An 18,071-nucleotide genomic window follows, 5' to 3' on the forward strand; every position below is an offset into this window, starting at 1 on the left:
TGCAGTTGTATGGAGTGCAGTGGCGTGGAGTGGTGTTGTGTGGAGCGGCGTTGCGTATTGTGCAGTTGCGTTGAGCAGAGTGGTGTTGTGTAGAGCAGAGTGGCGGTGCGTGGAGTGGCTGTAAGAAACGGTCTCTGTATATACTACACCAAAATGAGGTATAGTGTGTATAGAGTCCAAGCGTCCCAAGAGGTAGGCAGAGGTTAAAGTAAGACAGAACCTTACTCTCTAACAGTAGTAGCTTGGTCGAGCAGTAAGGCAGTATCAGAGGACAGTGTTAAGCATTTGATGTACACACAGTAATAAGTTACTGGCTATAGAACAGTTTGAAAATGCAATAGAAATTGTACTTTGTTTGATTTACAGGGGAGCAGTAGTATGCAACACTTAGCAAATACAGTACATTGAACTGAATAAGCTTTTCCAACACACTGCAGGTAAGTTACTTTTACGTTACTTACAGTGCTGGATGCCTAGATTCAGCACTGGGACATGTCCTGCAAACAGGTGAGAAAACACGTTGTGGTTATTTGTACGATTTTTAAAGAATATCTTTAGTTTTCAAAACTCCACACTGTCATTTTTTTGGAGGGAAAATTGTCAATGTTATCCTATGAAGGAAAAACAGGTTATTGGTTTGCAGGTAAGTAAACGACTCTGGGAGTGAAGGTTCCGGGGCTAGACTCAGGGGTCCCCTAGGGTCAGTGATGCACTGTTGTTGCACCCTCAGCGGTACTAGGGCGGCCGGGTGCAGTGTTTTGAGGCTTAATGTTATCCAATAGGGAATAGGGGGCCTCCGGTTGGTGGCTGCTGGCAAGCAGACCACGAGGTTGTAGGAGCAAAGCTCCTAGGGTTTAGCTCAGGGAAAGTTGAGCACCAAAGTAGGACCAAAGGTGCACCCTCAGCAGCACTAGGGCGGCCGGATGCAGGGTGCTGTTTTGAGGTCTGGTGCCCTGTTTTCAATGGAGAACCTCTGGTACAAAGAAACACTGCAGGCTCGAGGACGAGTATCTTCTGGGTGCGACCACCACTCCGAGGGGTAAGTTGGGATGTCGTGGGTTGGTTAGACACAGTTTGTTTGGGCATACAAGGAAATGGGGCTTCGGGTGCAGGGGTGCCTTGGGACGTCGGATTTTCTTACCCTGCTCTGGTCGCGGTAGGGGGGTCCTCTGGATTGAGGCTGCAGGCGTCATCTGGAGGCTTGAGGTAGATCAGGGGTCGCCAGGTCTCGAGTCAGGTATGCCGGGGGCAACTCCTTGTGGTGTTTTTCCACTAGTTGGATGGGTGCAGAGTGGGCTGGATTTGCGGTCCCTGGCTGCTGCCAGGGTCTGCTGCTTGAACAAGTCCGGTGTTCACAAGAGATTCAGTCTTTGAAGTGAAGGCAGGCAGGTCCTCCGGGGTTTTTGAGGTTGCTGACTTCAGGACACACCGAGATTTCGCAGGAGCAGGTTCGAGGGGAGACAGGCCTGTAGGGCTGGGGCCAAGTCAGTGGGCCTCGACCTCTTGGTAGTTCTGCACGGCTCTTCGGTCCTTCTTATCTTCTTATCTTGTTGTTGCTGGATCTGAGGAAGGAAGGTTCAGGGTGCCCCCTAAATACAATACTTAGGGGCATTACAGGTAGGTAAAGGGCAGGGACCAATGGGTCCCTTCCCTGGGGTGGGTAAACCCCCTATTCTGCCACTTTCCAGTGGGAGGGGGCCAGGAGCCTGTCCCTGGTTGGCTGGGCCCCCCCATCCTCAAGATGGCGAGGACACCTTCCTGACCTGCAGGGTGGAGTTGGCAGAGGTGGGCACACCTCTCTTCCTCACTTGTTTTTCCCGACGGTTTGCCTGCCCAAAGTGATGGGGTAGAACCAGTGGGGACCAGTTGTTGAAAGCAGCAAATGGTCTGGAGACGTTCACAAAGGCCTTTGAAGCTTCTTCTTCGTGAACCCTGCCCATCCTGGGGAGGAGGCTTGGCAACTCGTCCTAGGATGTGCATTGTTTCAGGCCCCCGAGAGCAGCAGCTCTCGACCCAGGGGTCCAGAAACATGTCTGGTGGTGGCAGCCTAGGCTGCCACTCAGTCAGGTCACTAGAAGTTGGTCTAGTTTCAGGGGGCATCTCTAAGATGCCCTCTGTTGTGAATTTTACATTAAATCCCACACTGGCATCAGTGTAGGTTTAATGTGCTGAGAAGTTTGATACCAAACTTCCCAGTCTTCAGTGTAGCCATTATGGTGTTGTGGAGTTCGTAATGACAAACTCCCAGCACCATATACTCTTAATGGCAGCACTGCACTTACAGTGCCCAGGAATGGACTTGGGCACTGTAGGGGTACAGGGCTCATGCACCTGTACCCTCACCACTGGCATAGGGCACCCAGCTAGAGGGGTGACTGATGTATGCCAGGTCACTGGTTTGTGGGCATGGCACACAGCGATATGTGCCATGTCGTACTTTGTTCTGCACCAAGACACACAGCCTGTAAAGGCAGTGTGTGAGTGTCAGGGTACAGGGCCTCTAACGGTGACACAATAAGTGATGCAGCACTTAGAGGCCTTCTCTGGTCACAGTACCCTGGGTACTTGAGGTCCCATGTACATGGGGCCGACATGTGCCAGAGATGCCATTTGGGTTTAGACTTCAATGCAGTTTTAGGGAACATAGGCCCTGGGTACCTGATTAGCAGGAGCCCAGGGCACACTGGGCTCCTGCAGAGACTGAAGGAATGCGGGCTTGAGGGCACGGTGTTGAAGTGGTTTACTTCCTTTTTAGAGGGCAGAAACCAGGACCAGGGCCAGGGTGCAGACTTTGAGTGTGGGTGTGCCACAGTGCTCTATTTTGAGCCCTGTACTCTTTAACCTATACATGGCCGCACTAGCATCATAGGCGAAAGATAATGAGGTATCGATAATATCATACGCCGATGACACCCAATTGCTGTTCATGTGCAGGAAGGGCGAGGAATTCAAGGGGGAGAAGATCAATAAGTGCCTAAAAGAAATTTTTGCCTGGTTTAAACATAACCATTTGAAATATAACACAGACAAATCTGAAATCATCTTCTTTGGCTCCCCCCCGTGGGATGTCTGGAAACAATGGTGGCCCCAAGATATGTCGCCTCCCCAGTCCGCGGTTAGGACTGTTAAAAACTTGGGTGTAAAAATGGATGATGCCCTCTCCATCGCACCTCAGGTTCAGTCGTAAATTGGAACATGTTTTGGTCTGCTGAAGATGCTCCGGAGGTTTTTATTTTTTACTACAGATCGAACACAGACAAATGGTTATTCAAGCACTTATTATCTCAAGGCTGGACTATGCCAACGTCCTATATCTGGGCCTTCCGGAGTTCTTACTTAATAAACTGCAGGTGGTGCAGAACGCAGCAGCCAGGGCTGTCCTGAGCCTAGGGACCGGATCTCTCGCCATCTAGAATTTGCTTTGGCTACCGGTACGCAGTAGAATCCGCTTTAAAGCTCTGGTCCTCGCTTTTAAGACCCTGCATGGTATAGGTGCACATTATATCTCTAGGAGAGTCTTTTTCTATGTACCTGGCAGATCTCTCAGATCTGCCCATCAACAACTTATGGTCACCCCTAAACATCTTAGAGCCTGCAAAGGCGGACGCTCCTTTCAAGTGCTAGTGGCTGGACTGTGGAATAAGCTGCCTCTCTCGCTTAGAGAGGTCACTAATCTGCTTGCTTTCCGAAAACAACTGAAAACCTGGCTGTTTCAGCAAATAAACTAATATTTACGCTGTCTATGTGGTCTTTTTTTCTCTCTTCCTTGGTCTCCGCCTGCTCTGGGACTTCCTCTGTCTTAAGTGCTGGGACACACTTTTGAGTAGCTGCGCGCTTTAGAAATCCTTTATAACATAACATAACATAACACTCAGTCAAAGAACATCAGCAATTCAGCAAAAAGTGGGGGCATACCATGCAAGAAAGAGGGCACTTTCTCACAGTGGCACTTTGTGGAGTGGCGTGCAGTTGAGTGGGGTTGCATGGAGTGGCATTGCATAAAGTACACAGGCGACGTGTGGTGTGGCTTGTGCAGTGGAGTGGCGCTGCTTGGAGCAGAGTGGCGTTGCGAGGAGTGGGGCGGTGTGGAGTGGAGTTGCAGAGTGGCGTTACCTTGAGTGCAGCTGCATAGAGTGCAGCTGCATAGAGTGCAGCTGCATAGAGGGCAGCTGCATAGAGTGCAGCTGCATAGAGTGCAGCTGCATAGAGTGCAGCTGCATAGAGTGCAGCTGCATAGAGTGCAGCTGCATAGAGTGCAGCTGCATAGAGTGCAGCTGCATAGAGTGCAGCTGCATAGAGTGCAGCTGCATAGAGTGCAGCTGCATAGAGTGCAGCTGCATAGAGTGGAATGGGTTGGGAAGAGTGAAGTGCAGCTGTATGGAGTACAGTTGCATAGAGTGAATTAGGCTTGCATGAAGGGGAGCTATGTAAAATGGAGGGGCGTTGCGTAGAGCAGGGTGGCGCTGTCTGGAATAATATTGTACTGAGTGGTGTTGCCTTGAGTGTCAAAGCAACCACAAAGAGATGATGAACAGAGCGGTGATACTTTTCAAACATTTACCCCCAGTCACAGTTCTGTGTTGAATTCATCATCGTTCTTTAGCTCACTTTGTCATCCCAGTTCAGACCCAGCTATATGCAAATCAGTCTTGACCATGTGCCTCATGGGAACAGTCCAGCCCGAAGTTCCAAGCCAGGTCTTCCCTGGAACGGAAACAAGCATCCTGGGACCGGTTTCGGGTTAACGCCAGGCTAGCTTGAATCCAGTCACAAAGTGAGCAAGGGACCCACATCTGGGCCTACCCTGCCAACTTAGGGCGAACAAAGCAAACACAAGGAGATGATGGATGGAGCGCTGAAACTTTTTAAGACACTCACCCCCAGTCATAGATCTAGGTTGAATTCATCATCGTTCTTTAGCTCATTTCGCCACCCCAGTTAAGACCCAGAACTTAGCAGTAAAAACAACCACAAACTACTTTTGGCATCCAAACCCTCTCCATGGCTCCCCTTGGCCAAGAGAGCCATGACTTCTTCCCGGAGCAGGGACAGATAATCCTCAGTCAGCCAGTCGTAAGATTGAGGCATGGGTGATCTCAAAGGGGAGGGAGCAGTCCCTTTGGACGATCTTCAGAACTCACCTATCCAATGTTAAGGACTGCCAGTGGTGGAGGTGATGGCAGATCCTGCCAACAACTGGGCACCCATGATCTAAAATGGCGAGATTAGGAAGAAGGTTTGGCGGCTGAACAAGACCGCTGGCTTCACAACCCACAAGGTTGGTAGGAACCATGCCTTGGCCAGGCAGAGGCTGGGAAGCTTGTGCAGCTCGCTGGCTGGAATAGGGTTGGCGCAGTTGAAAGTCCCTTTATGGCCACAAAAGGCAGACTGGGTATGATGTGGGGCAGCAGAGAGGCCCAAGGAGTTGGCTGTAGCCCGCAAGACTTTAAAGTGCTCCAGAGCAGAATTTGTCTGGTCTCCAAAGAGACGGGTGCCCTTGAACGCTTTGCCCAGTGAGTTGGTTGTGTCCAAGCCACAGTATATAGAGAACTTTGCTGTCTCTCTCTTGTCTTAACTGCTTGGGAGAGAATGGGCCTGGCCTCCTCCGGGACCTGTGGCACTACAGTTTCCCACAGCGTGTGGAGTAGCAGCCCAAAAAGTGTTCACTGACCAAAATGCAAGTCTGGCAGAAGAAAACATTTTTTTTCACAAACTGTTCGTCCTCTTGGATTCCCTGTCGGGGGAGCGACAGAGGTAAGAGGAGACTTGGACCACCAAGCTCTCCAGGGTTGGGTATTGGGTGAGGAAATTTGGGCCCACTGGAGCGGGGTGGTGGCGGCATGAAATCGTCCTATTCACAGGAGCCTCTTTGCTGGGTTTGGACCAGATCCCGAGAAGGACGTTAGCGAGGTCTTCGTTTAATGGGAGACTTCCGGTGTTAACACCTTTGTCAAGATGTTGGTCTTAACTGCCACAAGAGCAACTGAAGGTTGAGGACCTCGGTCGCATTCCGCACCACCATTGCGTATGTAGCTTCCTCTTCCTTAGCCACGGTAGGGGGAGAAAGCATTCCGGTATCTGGAGACTCATCCAGTCCACTTGCATCACCCAGATTCCTCACACCAGTCCATATCCTGATCTTAAGGCTGGTATTCTGAAGGGTCGTCTAGCGATCCCTCCCATTCCTCCCTGATGCCTAGCCCTTTGTAATATGGCTCAGGCTCCTACCTACGACGCAGGGGTGCTGTCGGCACCAGAATCGGTCAACGCAGCTCTGACTCAGTGTTGGATTCGGGGATCACAATAAGGCTAGTGTTGCCGGTGGGCACCAGGAGAATCAGTGTTGGGTGTTTGTTTGGGGCGGTCGAAGTGGTACGACTGGCATCAGTCCGAATTCAAGACCAGATTAGGGATGGAGACGCCGACGCGGGGCCTGAAGGCACACCAGAAGGGTCAGGCAGATCAAAAATTAGATACATGGCCTAATAAAACTCCTTAATTTGAGTTGGGGTCACATTGTTTTAGATAAAGGGCCCGATGTAGGTAATCTCGATTTACCTACTCTTAAATACCGAATCATACCGATTCGGTATTTAAGAGTAGGTAAATTGGAAGTAGGCAGATGTAGGTAATTTTTCTTTTTCAATTACTGAATCTGTAAGATTCGGTATTTACCGATTCGGTAAATACCGAATCGGTATTTGCCATTGATTCCTATGGGCCTTGAAGCCCATAGGAATCAATGGCAAATATCGATTCGGTAATTACCTAATCGGTAAATACCGAATCCTGCCAGGGGGAACGGGGTGTCACTTTGACACCCTGTAGCACCCCAATGTCAGGCTTGTGTGCCATGTGGCACACAGACATGCCCGAAGGGCATGTCTGTGTGTCACATGGCACAGGTGTACATGCATAGATGTGCATGTACACCTGAATTCGTTATTTACCATGCAATAGTATTACATGGTAAATAACGAATTCTTAGGGGCCTGTGGCACTGTTTAAAGCGCCACCTACAGCTGCATTTACAGATTCGGTATTTTTACCGAGTCTGTATTTACCAATTCGGTAATTTTACCGATTCGGTAAATACAGATTCGGTAAAAATACAGAATCTGTAAATACATGCCCCCTACATTGGAAAAGGCATTTACTGGTCGGTAACGGCCGAATTCGGCCGTTACCGACCGGTAAATGCCTACCTACATCGGGCCCAAAGTGCCTACCAATCGTAACTCATGGTAAATACGTTGTATGTGATGTATATGCACTGTTATGCAAATGTCCTGAATTTTGTTTTTTTCATGTTACATCTTTTTAGATAAATCCCAATAAAAAAGAACCTAAATGTTTTAAATAGCTGTTGATTTATTCCACGGAGCTCGGGTTATCCCCCACATCATGTTGAAAATAAATTAATGTAATGCCCGTGGCATTTACTGCCTAGGAAAGTTTTTCCCTTTGTTTTTTGCCCTGTCCTAGGAGTTCTAGAATTATACAGGGGGTCCTAGTTGTTCACATTACAGATAACACAGACATCATGTGGGTCAGTCACCGATATCTGCTTGTGGCAATCCTCACAAGGTGTTGTTGTTGGAGGAGACATGTCCCTTAGACACTGGGACATTGTGAAGAAAAAGCCTGTCAGGCCTGGCAGAAATGCTCCAAAGCAGAATACATAGGATTCTCGAATAAAACAGCCCAGAAAAATCCAGAAAATGTAGTAACAAATGGATCCACTCAACTGTGACAGGTGGAAAAACTGATTTAACTGAGGTGAATGCTGCAGGCAGAATCTCTATGGGCTTGCATCATCATCAAAGGAAGATGCAAGCAGATTTGCAGGTAGAGACATAGAACAGAGGCACATAGCACCAGCTGAGAAGTATTTTTAGAAAAAGAAATTCCAGAACAAGTGTGATACTTTAGGAAGAATCAAAAATGAGGCATCTGTTGGAAAGAGGAGTATGATTAGCACTTCAAAATTGATTTTTTTAGGCGTCAATCAAATGTTATCAGTGGAAAAAAACATGTTTATGTGAGTCTTACTCCGATGCAGCCAGCAATGAGGCGCTTGAACTGCTCCCTCTTTCTTTTGTCCATAGGTTTTCCAGCAGGGGTGGGAATCAGAATCTTTGCATCAAATTGCTCTAAGGCATCCAGCTGAATGTCTGGGATCTGTTCCATCACACTCTTTAGCTCAACAAATTGAGGACGCTGTGGAGAGGAGGAAAATGCTGAGCCACAGACAAGGTAACAATTCTTCAACACAATTCCTTTTGCTCCTATTTTTAAGCAATGACTTAGTTTAGAGTTGAACTCTACAGTTATCAACCAATAATGTTGTTAACAAAAAAGCTACTTTGCAATGGGAACCATATTTCTGATGGCTACATCTTTTACACATTGCTTACATTATGAATATTCCCTCAGGTGCCAACATTCCACTCATTAATTGATAGCCAGTGCTGCAAGCCGTGAGCCAGCAGATGTGATCAGAGTAGGCTGGGCCTCAACTAGCACAGTGGCGTCAAATCTTGCACCTTATCAGTGGCCCATCAAGGTGGGCAGGGGCGAACCTCGAGAGCATCGGTGGCAGCAATGACAGCGCATGTTAGCATACCTTGGAATCTTACTAGTACCATGATACTAACTCGCTTGGGGAGGAGTTTGGATGGTGAGAAATAAGCAAAAACATGATGCATTGACTACACGAATACTGTTACTTCAGTTATATCATTTTTCTCTTCTAACTGATACAACCATCTGCAGGTTTATCTTTCTGAAGGAGTCAGAAAGCATTCCTTCTGTACAACTTGGACAGTGGCTGTTAACTAAAGACGTGATGCAACATATGTAGGAGGGTGGCTCAGTATATGGTGCACACCTATTGGTGATGCACCCTGTGTGATAGTGGAAGTGGACCCTGATAACCAAAGCTCTCAAGGGGTAGCTGTGGAGAGCAGCTAAGGTTTATCCAGGAGCATGTAAAGCAGGTGCATTTACCAGAAAAGTCAGGCAGTGACATTCACACAGGAAAGAACCACACCAGTGTTAGAAAAATAAGTAATATTTATTACAATACCAATCGCTAACAACTTTGGTATATCTCCTACCTGAAGAGATGAATATACAGCAAATATACTATCAAAAACAGGTGAGTAAAAACAAACATGGGCCCGATTTGAGGGGGGGTGCGGCACACCATATATATATAAAAAGGAATGCGAAAGGAGTGCCGAATCACGACTAACACCCAAGGATCTAAAGCCAGTGTGGAAATCGGCAGATATCGCTGTTAGCAGAAGCTGAAGCCATTTTGTTTTGGCATCCATTTTAGTGAACCATGTGTTAGCCATGTGCTCCTTCCGTCTTCACTGTCGCCTGCTTTACTATTCTGCTGGAGTCATCAACTATAGTTAACTCCTTCTCAAAGGCTTGTAGCTGCTAGAATGCACCTGTTTTAGAGTGTAAATGTCAGGCTATTCCAACTGATGTAAGCAGCTTCGTTACCCCTCCCACTCTGTTGACTAAGTATTTTCTATTTGTCCATATTTGTGAATAGCTATTCTTGTGTATACGTGTACCGCCTCTTTTTGAATCTCCATGCTTACTCTGCAATAAAAGGTGTATATAAGTACCATGGTTTCTGTATTCCTTGTACTGCCTTATACATTGCCTCAGGGTTCTGTATTGATTTAGTTCCACACATTTTTTTTTAATCTGTTTTTATTAGCATTTTAATAAACAAATACATGAACAGTTGTTTCCTTTTTTTCTGCAGTTTGTAACGACATTAAATGGTATGCATCACTGGACATCAATATACATTAATACAACAGTGTGACTTCAATAGCTGTTTTCAACACAGTATTTTAACTTATGATTGCTTATAGTATAGTATTTTCTACAATCAATACATCTGGTGTATTTGTACATGTTGCGGAGCAGGTTATGTTTAATAGTCAATTCAGTACAGATAGACTGGTTGAGCTGTTCATGTGGCAATAACTGTGTACATGGAGTGTTAAACTTGGAGTAGGGTTGGAATGCTCACGCAGGTTAGAGTATGTAGAATGCTGTATTTATAACTCCGAGGGTACCCCTTAGCAACGCAATTGCCTTAACCCCTTCCATGCTCATGACGGAACGGTTCCGTCATCAGCGTCGGTGCTCCGGTGCTGATGACGGGAAGGTGTCCTGCATCCACCGAGGCTGTAAAAAGAGTATGCAGGCGCGGCACTAATGTTACTTGATACGTTTTGTAATATTCGGCCAGGAAGCCATCAGGCCCTGGAGTTTTGCCCGTTGCCAGTGACGAAATTGCCTCCCTGATTTACTCTAAGGATATCCTAGTGTCTAGGAGTGAATATGCTACTTACCAGTATGCATCTGTTCTTGGCATGTAGGGCTGCTAACATTCATATCTATTGCATAGATCGCCGCCTAGTGTTGGGTCCGGATGATTGCACATTGTTGTCCTGGAACAGTCTTCGAAGTATCACGAGATAGGTGGCTCCTCCCCTGGACTACAGTGCGCATGGGCATCGGCTCCATCCCCAGATTGTTTTTAGCCATTGTGGCAGAGATGGAGTGGAATAGTGTAAATGATGTCCATGCTAATGATGAATGCAAGAGAGTGTCTGCAGCCGCTACGGTCACCGGGGAGGAGGGCGGGCGATATGAATGTTAGCAGCCCTACATGCCAAGAACAGATGCATACTGGTAAGTAGCATATTCAGTTCGAGGCATGTGGGCTGCTAAATTCATATCTATTGCATAGAATACACAGCAGTCCCTCCATTAAGAGCGGTTGCCCGTGCCAGCTGCAGAAGCTTGAAAAAGTGTTTTGAGAACAGCCTGTCCTACAGCTGCTTGCTGTTTGGAATGCACATCTACACAGTAATGTTTGGTAAACGTGTGTGGTGTAGCCCAAGTGGCTGCTCTACAAATGTCTTCCAAGGGAATGTTCCCAAGGAAAGCCATGGAGGCCCCCAATTTGCGTGTGGAGTGCGCCCTTGGGGGTATTGTTAAAGTGCGTTTAGCCTTTTGATAACAGATTTGAATGCACTTAACGATCCATCTGGCTATTCCTGCTTTGGAAATGGGGTTGCCTTTGTGCTGTTGTGAGAAGGCAACAAAAAGTTGTTGTGTCTTTCTAAAGTGTTGAGTTCTGTCAATGTAGTACATTAGCGCCCTCCTAACGTCTAATGTATGAAGCATTCTTTCTGCTACCGTTTGTGGGTTTTGAAAGAATGCAGGCAGGTCAATAGTTTGGTTGATATGAAACTGACACCACTTTTGGAAGGAATTTGGGGTTAGTGCGGAGCACTACCCTGTTAGAATGTATTTGGATGAATGGCTCTTGGATTGTGAGCGCTTGCAGCTCGCTAACACGTCTGAGCGATGTGATAGCAATGAGAAAAGCCACTTTCCATGTCAGAAATTGAATTTCGCAGGAGTGCAGTGGCTCGAAAGGTGGGCCCATCAGCCTAGTGAGGACTACATTGAGGTTCCACACTGGAGCTGGTGGTGTTCTTGGAGGAATGACTCGCTTCAGTCCCTCCAGGAAGGCTTTAATGGCAGGCACCCTGAAAACAGAGAGGTGCTGCCTATTCTGGAGATAAGCCGCTATGGCGGATAAATGTATCCGAATGGAAGCGTACGCTAGATTGCATTTGTAAAGATGTAACAAATAGCAGATGATGTTAGGAATGGATGCATCTAGCGGGTTGATATTGTTGTCAGTACAGTAAATGACAAACCGCTTCCATTTCGCTGCATAGCAAGCTCTGGTCGTGGGCTTTCTTGCCTCCCGGATGATGTCCATGCATTCTGGGGGCAGGTTGAGGTAGCCAAATTCTAAGACCTCAGGAGCCAGATCGCCAGGTTGAGCTGTTGCGGATCTGGATGCTGAATGTCGCCATGGTTCTGCGTCAAGAGCCTGGATGTGAGATGCAGCCTTTGATGCGGTACCACCGAAAGTTCTAGAAACGTGGTGTACCATGGTTGGCGTGCCCATGTTGGAGCAACCAGGATGAGAGTCATCGAGTGTTGCTTTAGCTTTCTTGCCACCAGCGGAATGAGAGGCGCTGGGGGAAAAGCGTACGCAAATTTGCCTGACCAGTTCATCCATATTGCATTCCCTTGCGATTCCGGGTGAGGGAACCTGGCGGCAAAGCTTTGGCATTTTGCGTTTTCCCTTGTGGCAAACAGGTCTATCTCTGGATGACCCCACTGCTGGAAGTACGGGTGGAGTACTGATGGATGTATCTCCCACTCGTGCATTTGATGGCTGTATCTGCTGAGCAGATCCGCCATCTGATTGTCCTTGCCCGGGAGGTGTTCTGCCATGAGGAAGATGTTCCTCTGAATGGCCCACTTCCACATGCTCTGAGCCAGATGAGACAGCTGTGGTGAGTGAGTACCGCCCTGCTTTTGGATGTAGTACATGGCTGTCATGTTGTCCGTCCGGATCAACACGACCTTGTTGCACAGATGTACTTTGAAGGACTTGAGCGCCATGAAGATTGCCATCAATTCCAGGTAGTTGATGTGCAATCGTTGTTGCTGGGTTGACCACAGTCCCTGCACCGTGTAGTGGAGCACATGCGCTACCCACCCTTGAAAAGAGGCGTCCGTTGTTAGGACAATCTGTGGCACAGGCTCTTGGAACGGTCGTCCCTTGCAAAGGTTGTGTGGATTCCACCAATGCAGAGAGTTGTATGCCTGACCGGTCACCAACACTAGGTCTGTCAGTTGTCCCTGAGCCTGTGTCCATTGATTTGCCAAGCATTCTTGGAGGGGACGCATGTGCAACCTTGCGTGCGGGACTATGAAGATGCAGGAGGCCATCATGCCTATCAACTGCATGAACACTCTCGCTGGCAGGGAGTGTTGCGGTCTGAACCTTTGGATCAGCGACTGAATGCTGTTGATTCTGACTGTGTTTGGCTGAGCCATAGCAGTCAGGGTGTTTATTGTCGCGCCCAGATACTGCCGCACATGGGCTGGTTGAAGGTGCGACTTTGGGTAGTTCAGCGAGAACCCCAGACTGTGAAGGAGGTGAATAGTGTGGGACATGTCCGCGGCGCACTGTCTTTCCGACTTTGCTTGAACCAGCCAGTCGGCGAGGTACGGGTAGACATGTATGTTCTGTCTCCTGAGGTGCGCCGCCACTGTCGCCAGACACTTTGTAAACACTCTGGGGGCAGCAGTCACCCCGAAGGGTAGGACTTTGAACTGATAGTGCTTGTTGTGAATGGTGAACCTGAGGTATTTTCTGTGGGACGGGTGGAGTGGGATGTGGAAGTAAGCATCCTTGAGGTCTAAGGTTGCCAGGAAGTCCCCTTGGTTTAGAAGGGGAAGGATCTGTTGCAGTGTCAGCATGTGAAAGTGTTCTGACAGTATATATATGTTGAGAGGGCGTAGATCCAGAATGGGTCTGAGGGATCCGTCCTTTTTTGGGATGAGGAAGTACAGGGAATAGACCCCTGTTCCTTCCTCCTCCACTGGCACGAGTTCGATTGCTCCTTTTTGCAGCATTACTAGCACTTCCTGCTGCAATAAGTGCAAGTGCTCTGCCGACATAGGACGGTGTCTTGGGGGAATGTTGGGAGGAGTGGATGTTAACTCCAAACAATAACCGTACTGGATTAGTTTTCTCACCCACCTGTCTGTGGTGATGGACGTCCAGACTGGCAGGAACTGCTGGAGTCTCCCCCCGACAGGTGTTGGATGGTCGGGGGGCAGTGACAGGGAGTCACTGTTTGTTTGCGGCAGAGGAACGGGAGTTGTTGTTCCCTCTGCCCCTGCCTTTGGCACTGTTACCTCGGTAACCCCCTCTACCTTGCTTGGGGTACGAGGATTGTGCACCACCCTTTGTGAATTGTGTTTGTTGACCCAGTTGTCCTCTGGTAACACCACGCGCTCCTGAGCGACGAAAAGTGTTTCCCCTGAATTGTTGAGATGAAGTGCCCCCATCGATTTAGCAGTCTCATTGTCCTTTTTAATTTTTTCTAGGGTGGTGTCAACATCTGGACCAAACAGTCTGTCAGGATTGACGGGCTGATTGAGTATTGTTGTCTGAATATCGGGCTTAAATCCAGATATGCGAAGCCAAGCCTGTCTTCTCAGCATGACACTGGTGTTAATACCCCTAGCCGCTGTATCAGCCACATCAAGCGCACACTTTATTGCTGCGTTCGAGATGAGTTTTCCCTCTTGTATGAGCATTTCGGCCGCTTCCTTAAACTGATCAGGTAGGTGTTGAAGGAGCTGTTCTAGGGTGTCGTAATGCGCCCTATCGTAACGTGCCAATAGTGCCTGTGTGTTTGCTATACGCCAGACATTGGCAGCCTGCGTAGCCACCCTCTTGCCGGATGCCTCAAGCACTTTCGACTCCTTGTCTGGGGGAGGAGCTTCACCCGTTGTTTGGGAGTTGGCCCTCTTGCAGGCATTTGCGACCACCAAGGAATCTAGAGGCAACTGTCCCCGAATATAGGCAGGGTCCCCAGGTGCTGGCCTGTATTTTTTCTCAATACGTGGGTTTACCACTCTTGCCCTTGTAGGTTCTTTAAAGATCTCTGGTGCATGTTTAAGGACCCCTTTTAACATAGGAAGTGTTTTAACTGTTCTTTCGGAGACAGAGAAAGTGTCAAACAGGAAATCTTCCTCCACCGGGTCAGCATGCATGTCTACATTATGATTTGCAGCTGCTCGCTCTATCAAAGCATTGAATGCTGCCGAATCCTCAGTAGGTGATGTACGTGCCCCAAAACCCTGTGGGTCCTGTATCACTTGATGACTTCCCTGGTCCCCAGCCTCGTCATATGGGTCCTGTTGTACATCAGGGTCATTGCCAGCAGGGAAGTTGTATTGGTCATCTTGGTCATCATCCTCACCCCCTGATTGGTTTGGGGAAGGTGATGGACTCCTCCTCGGAGGTGGCAGAAGAGGTACAACAGGAGCAGGTATGTCCTGTGGTGTCCTTTTCTTCTTTAGTGGAATAACATATGACTCCAATGGCTGGGAAGTGATCTTTCTTTTGTAAAGAGTCAATTTCCCTGTGTGGGCATCGATGTAATGCTCCGATTGGTCCTCTGACGCTGGTTGTCGAGCCAAATGTCCACTGGGCGTCGAATATTCCGACGTTTCTGTGTTTTTCGGCACCGGTCTGGGTGCAAACGCCTTCGGCGCCACCTTCGGTGGTAGAGTGTAGAGTAGCTTGGAGGACGTCTTTGCAGGTGTGTCCACCGGTCTCGGATCCGATGGCGCGGTAGACGCCGACGGCAGAGATTTCTCCCGAATACGTTTGAGGGAGTCGGTGACCTGTTTTGTGAAGGAAGCCGAGGGTTTGGCAGCCGATGCTTCATGTTCGTCCGCTTCGGAGGACTTCGGCGTGGCTGAAGGGGCCACCGATGAATCCTCGACTCCCACGGTTCGCGGCCCTGTGGTAGACTGAGGCGCCGACGCCGTTGATGCAGATCCGGCATCCTTGTGCCGATGCGCAGTGCCTCCGGCCTTTGGGTCGTGGGCCTTAGTAGACTTTGCTTCGACTGTGCGTTTGGTGGTCGACGCTGCAGCCGTCGAGACGTGATGGACTACCTTCTTGGAGGATGTGTCCTTGGCCACCGTCTGTGGCGCTGGTGACTTGACAGCCTTCTTCGACTTCGGAGGGCCCGAGGGCGACGGAGTCGAAGATGGAGCAGGCTTTGTCAATTTGGCCGGGACATCGGCCATTTTAGATGTAGTCGAAGCCGTAGGTTTTGGTTTCGTTTTCGCCTGGACGTCGGCCATTTTAGGTGTTGTCGAGACCGATGGTTTCGGTGGGACGTCGGCCATCTTTGACGATGTCGCCTGCAACGGTTGCGGTTTCGTTTTCGATACGCGCAATGGCGGCTCCTCCGGTGTATCCGTGGCCGGGCCAGAAGGCGGGGCTGGGGATAGCGGTGCAGGGTCGTGGGTAAGGCCGAGTGGCGATCCCGTGACCTGAGCCTGAGTCATGTAAGTTTCGGGGCATAGCTCTTCCTCTGAGCTATCTTCCGCGGCCCCATAGACTTCTTCGTTGTCCCCTACCTCCTCGACGTATTCAATGTCTTGGCCCTGTCCTTCGATGTATTCTTCTGGATCGGGCTCGACCTCCGTCGACGGCGGTGAAATTTCAAGATGATGGCTTCTGCCTTCCTCTGCGGGGTCGTCGACTATGTCGTCGGGTGCCGGAGCCGCTCGCTGGGCTTCGAGGCGCGCCGCGCGCCGATGCTTGAGTGTTTTCTTGGACCTGAATTTTGCGCAGGCCATGCAGTTGTCCTCGTCGTGGTCCGGTGAGAGGCATTTATTACAGACTGGGTGCACGTTGATGTGTGGATATTTGGATCCACAGACGGGGCAGCACTTGAACGGAGTCCGTTCCATGATCAGGTCGTCGGGGTCTTGCTGCGAGTACAGGGCCTCGATGTCCGAAGAGTAAAGTACTCTGCAGAAATCCGTCACGAAGAGTCGGACGATGCTCGGGACCGATCGCAAACAATACCGACGCCAATAGAGAAGGCCTTTTGGCCTTAAGGAAGTAAGTTTTTCGATTCCGACAAGGAGACGTCGAAATCACATCCGAACCCAATGGCGGAAAAAAACAATCTGGGGATGGAGCCGATGCCCATGCGCACTGTAGTCCAGGGGAGGAGCCACCTATCTCGTGATACTTCGAAGACTCTTCCAGGACAACAATGTGCAATCATCCGGACCCAACACTAGGCGGCGATCTATGCAATAGATATGAATTTAGCAGCCCACATGCCTCGAACCTCTGTGTTCCGGCAACGTGTCGGGCAGCTGTATCCGGTCGCGGATGGATGAGAGGGAATTGTGTCCACACCGATGTGGACACAACTGCTCCCCTTTGTGCTCGTCATGCTTGGAGATCACAGACTCCAAGGCATCGGAGTTTGCATCTAATATAAACAAACTAATCGCCAAGACTTGGTTCGGCAAAAAATTTGGAAAAGAAATTGTCTAGCTGACTCTCTAAGGACCTTACTTGTGAAGGGGTCAACTGTTTACAATACGTTATAGTCCTGAGGATGGTCTCATCAACGCAAGCCTGAGAGACCGAAACGTCGAAAAATACACTTTTCTGTTTTGAATCGAAGTTTGGATTGAGATTTTGAGAAAGTGTTAAGAGTTGGAATTGTGAAGGTTTAGTCATTATAATAGCCGCCTTCTGATTTCAATGTCTGTATTATTCTTAGTACCCTTTATGAATTTACAATATAAAATTGACTACATTTTGTAAGACATACCCGTGTCTTTGCTGCTTATTATTTATACCGTATTTTCCGGCGTATAAGACGACCCGGCGTATAAGACGACCCCCTACTTTGCTTGATAAAATGTAGGTTTCATGCTATACTCGCCGTATAAGACTACCCCCACTTCCAGCGCAGTCCAACGCAGTCCTGCATAGCCATTTTGAGAATTTATTTTATTTTATTTTGGCTCGTACTTTGTACGCTTTTGTAACCTGCTCACTTATCACTTTTTTCTCCAGGAATGTACCGATTGCTACCTCATGTATTTTGGTTGCTCACTATTGTCCCTTTTGATCCATGTAACTTAACGTTTGCTTTTGTAATTTGTTCATTTGTAATTGTTCCTCTGTTCCTACTGTAAAGCGCTCTGCCACCTTCGGGTAAAGTCCGCGCTATATACAATCGCATAAACCTTTTAGTGCATGATTGATGCCTGCACTAGTGACGTACCAATATCCCCCACAGCCCCTGCGGTGCGAGGGGAGGGGGAGCTCCGTCACTGGGCACGGACGGCAGATCAGAGCCCCTGGCTGGGTCCGAAGCGTGGGCGGGAAATGGTGCAGCTTAAAACACAAGACACAAGACGAACACAAGATCAGCCCCTCGCCAGTCCCTCGCCAGCCAGTGCAGCCAATACGCCTTACCGGTAGTATTTTCACTGCTTGAGCAATTTATTTTACATGAGGATTTCTGTATTCCTGCAAAAAAAACATGTGCTCTGATTGCGTGCTCGCACAGTGTTTTATAATGCAGAAGCAGTCT

The 18,071-nt window shown here is 48.8% G+C and overlaps 1 protein-coding gene across 4 annotated transcripts in view; it reads right to left on the bottom strand.

Annotated features, from left to right (window-relative positions):
- Nucleotides 1–18,071, bottom strand: part of LOC144762309 (exportin-5-like) — a 949,573-nt gene that overhangs the window by 13,957 nt on the left and 917,545 nt on the right. For all 4 annotated transcript variants that reach the window (XM_078647462.1, XM_078647460.1, XM_078647463.1 and 1 more), the window contains exon 31: nucleotides 8,053–8,220. In XM_078647462.1, the coding sequence (XP_078503588.1) occupies nucleotides 8,053–8,220 (168 nt within the window). The remainder of the gene's footprint in view (nucleotides 1–8,052; nucleotides 8,221–18,071) is intronic.

This window comes from Lissotriton helveticus, chromosome 6 (genome assembly GCF_964261635.1).
Source record: "Lissotriton helveticus chromosome 6, aLisHel1.1, whole genome shotgun sequence".
Lineage (NCBI taxonomy): Eukaryota > Metazoa > Chordata > Amphibia > Caudata > Salamandridae > Lissotriton > Lissotriton helveticus.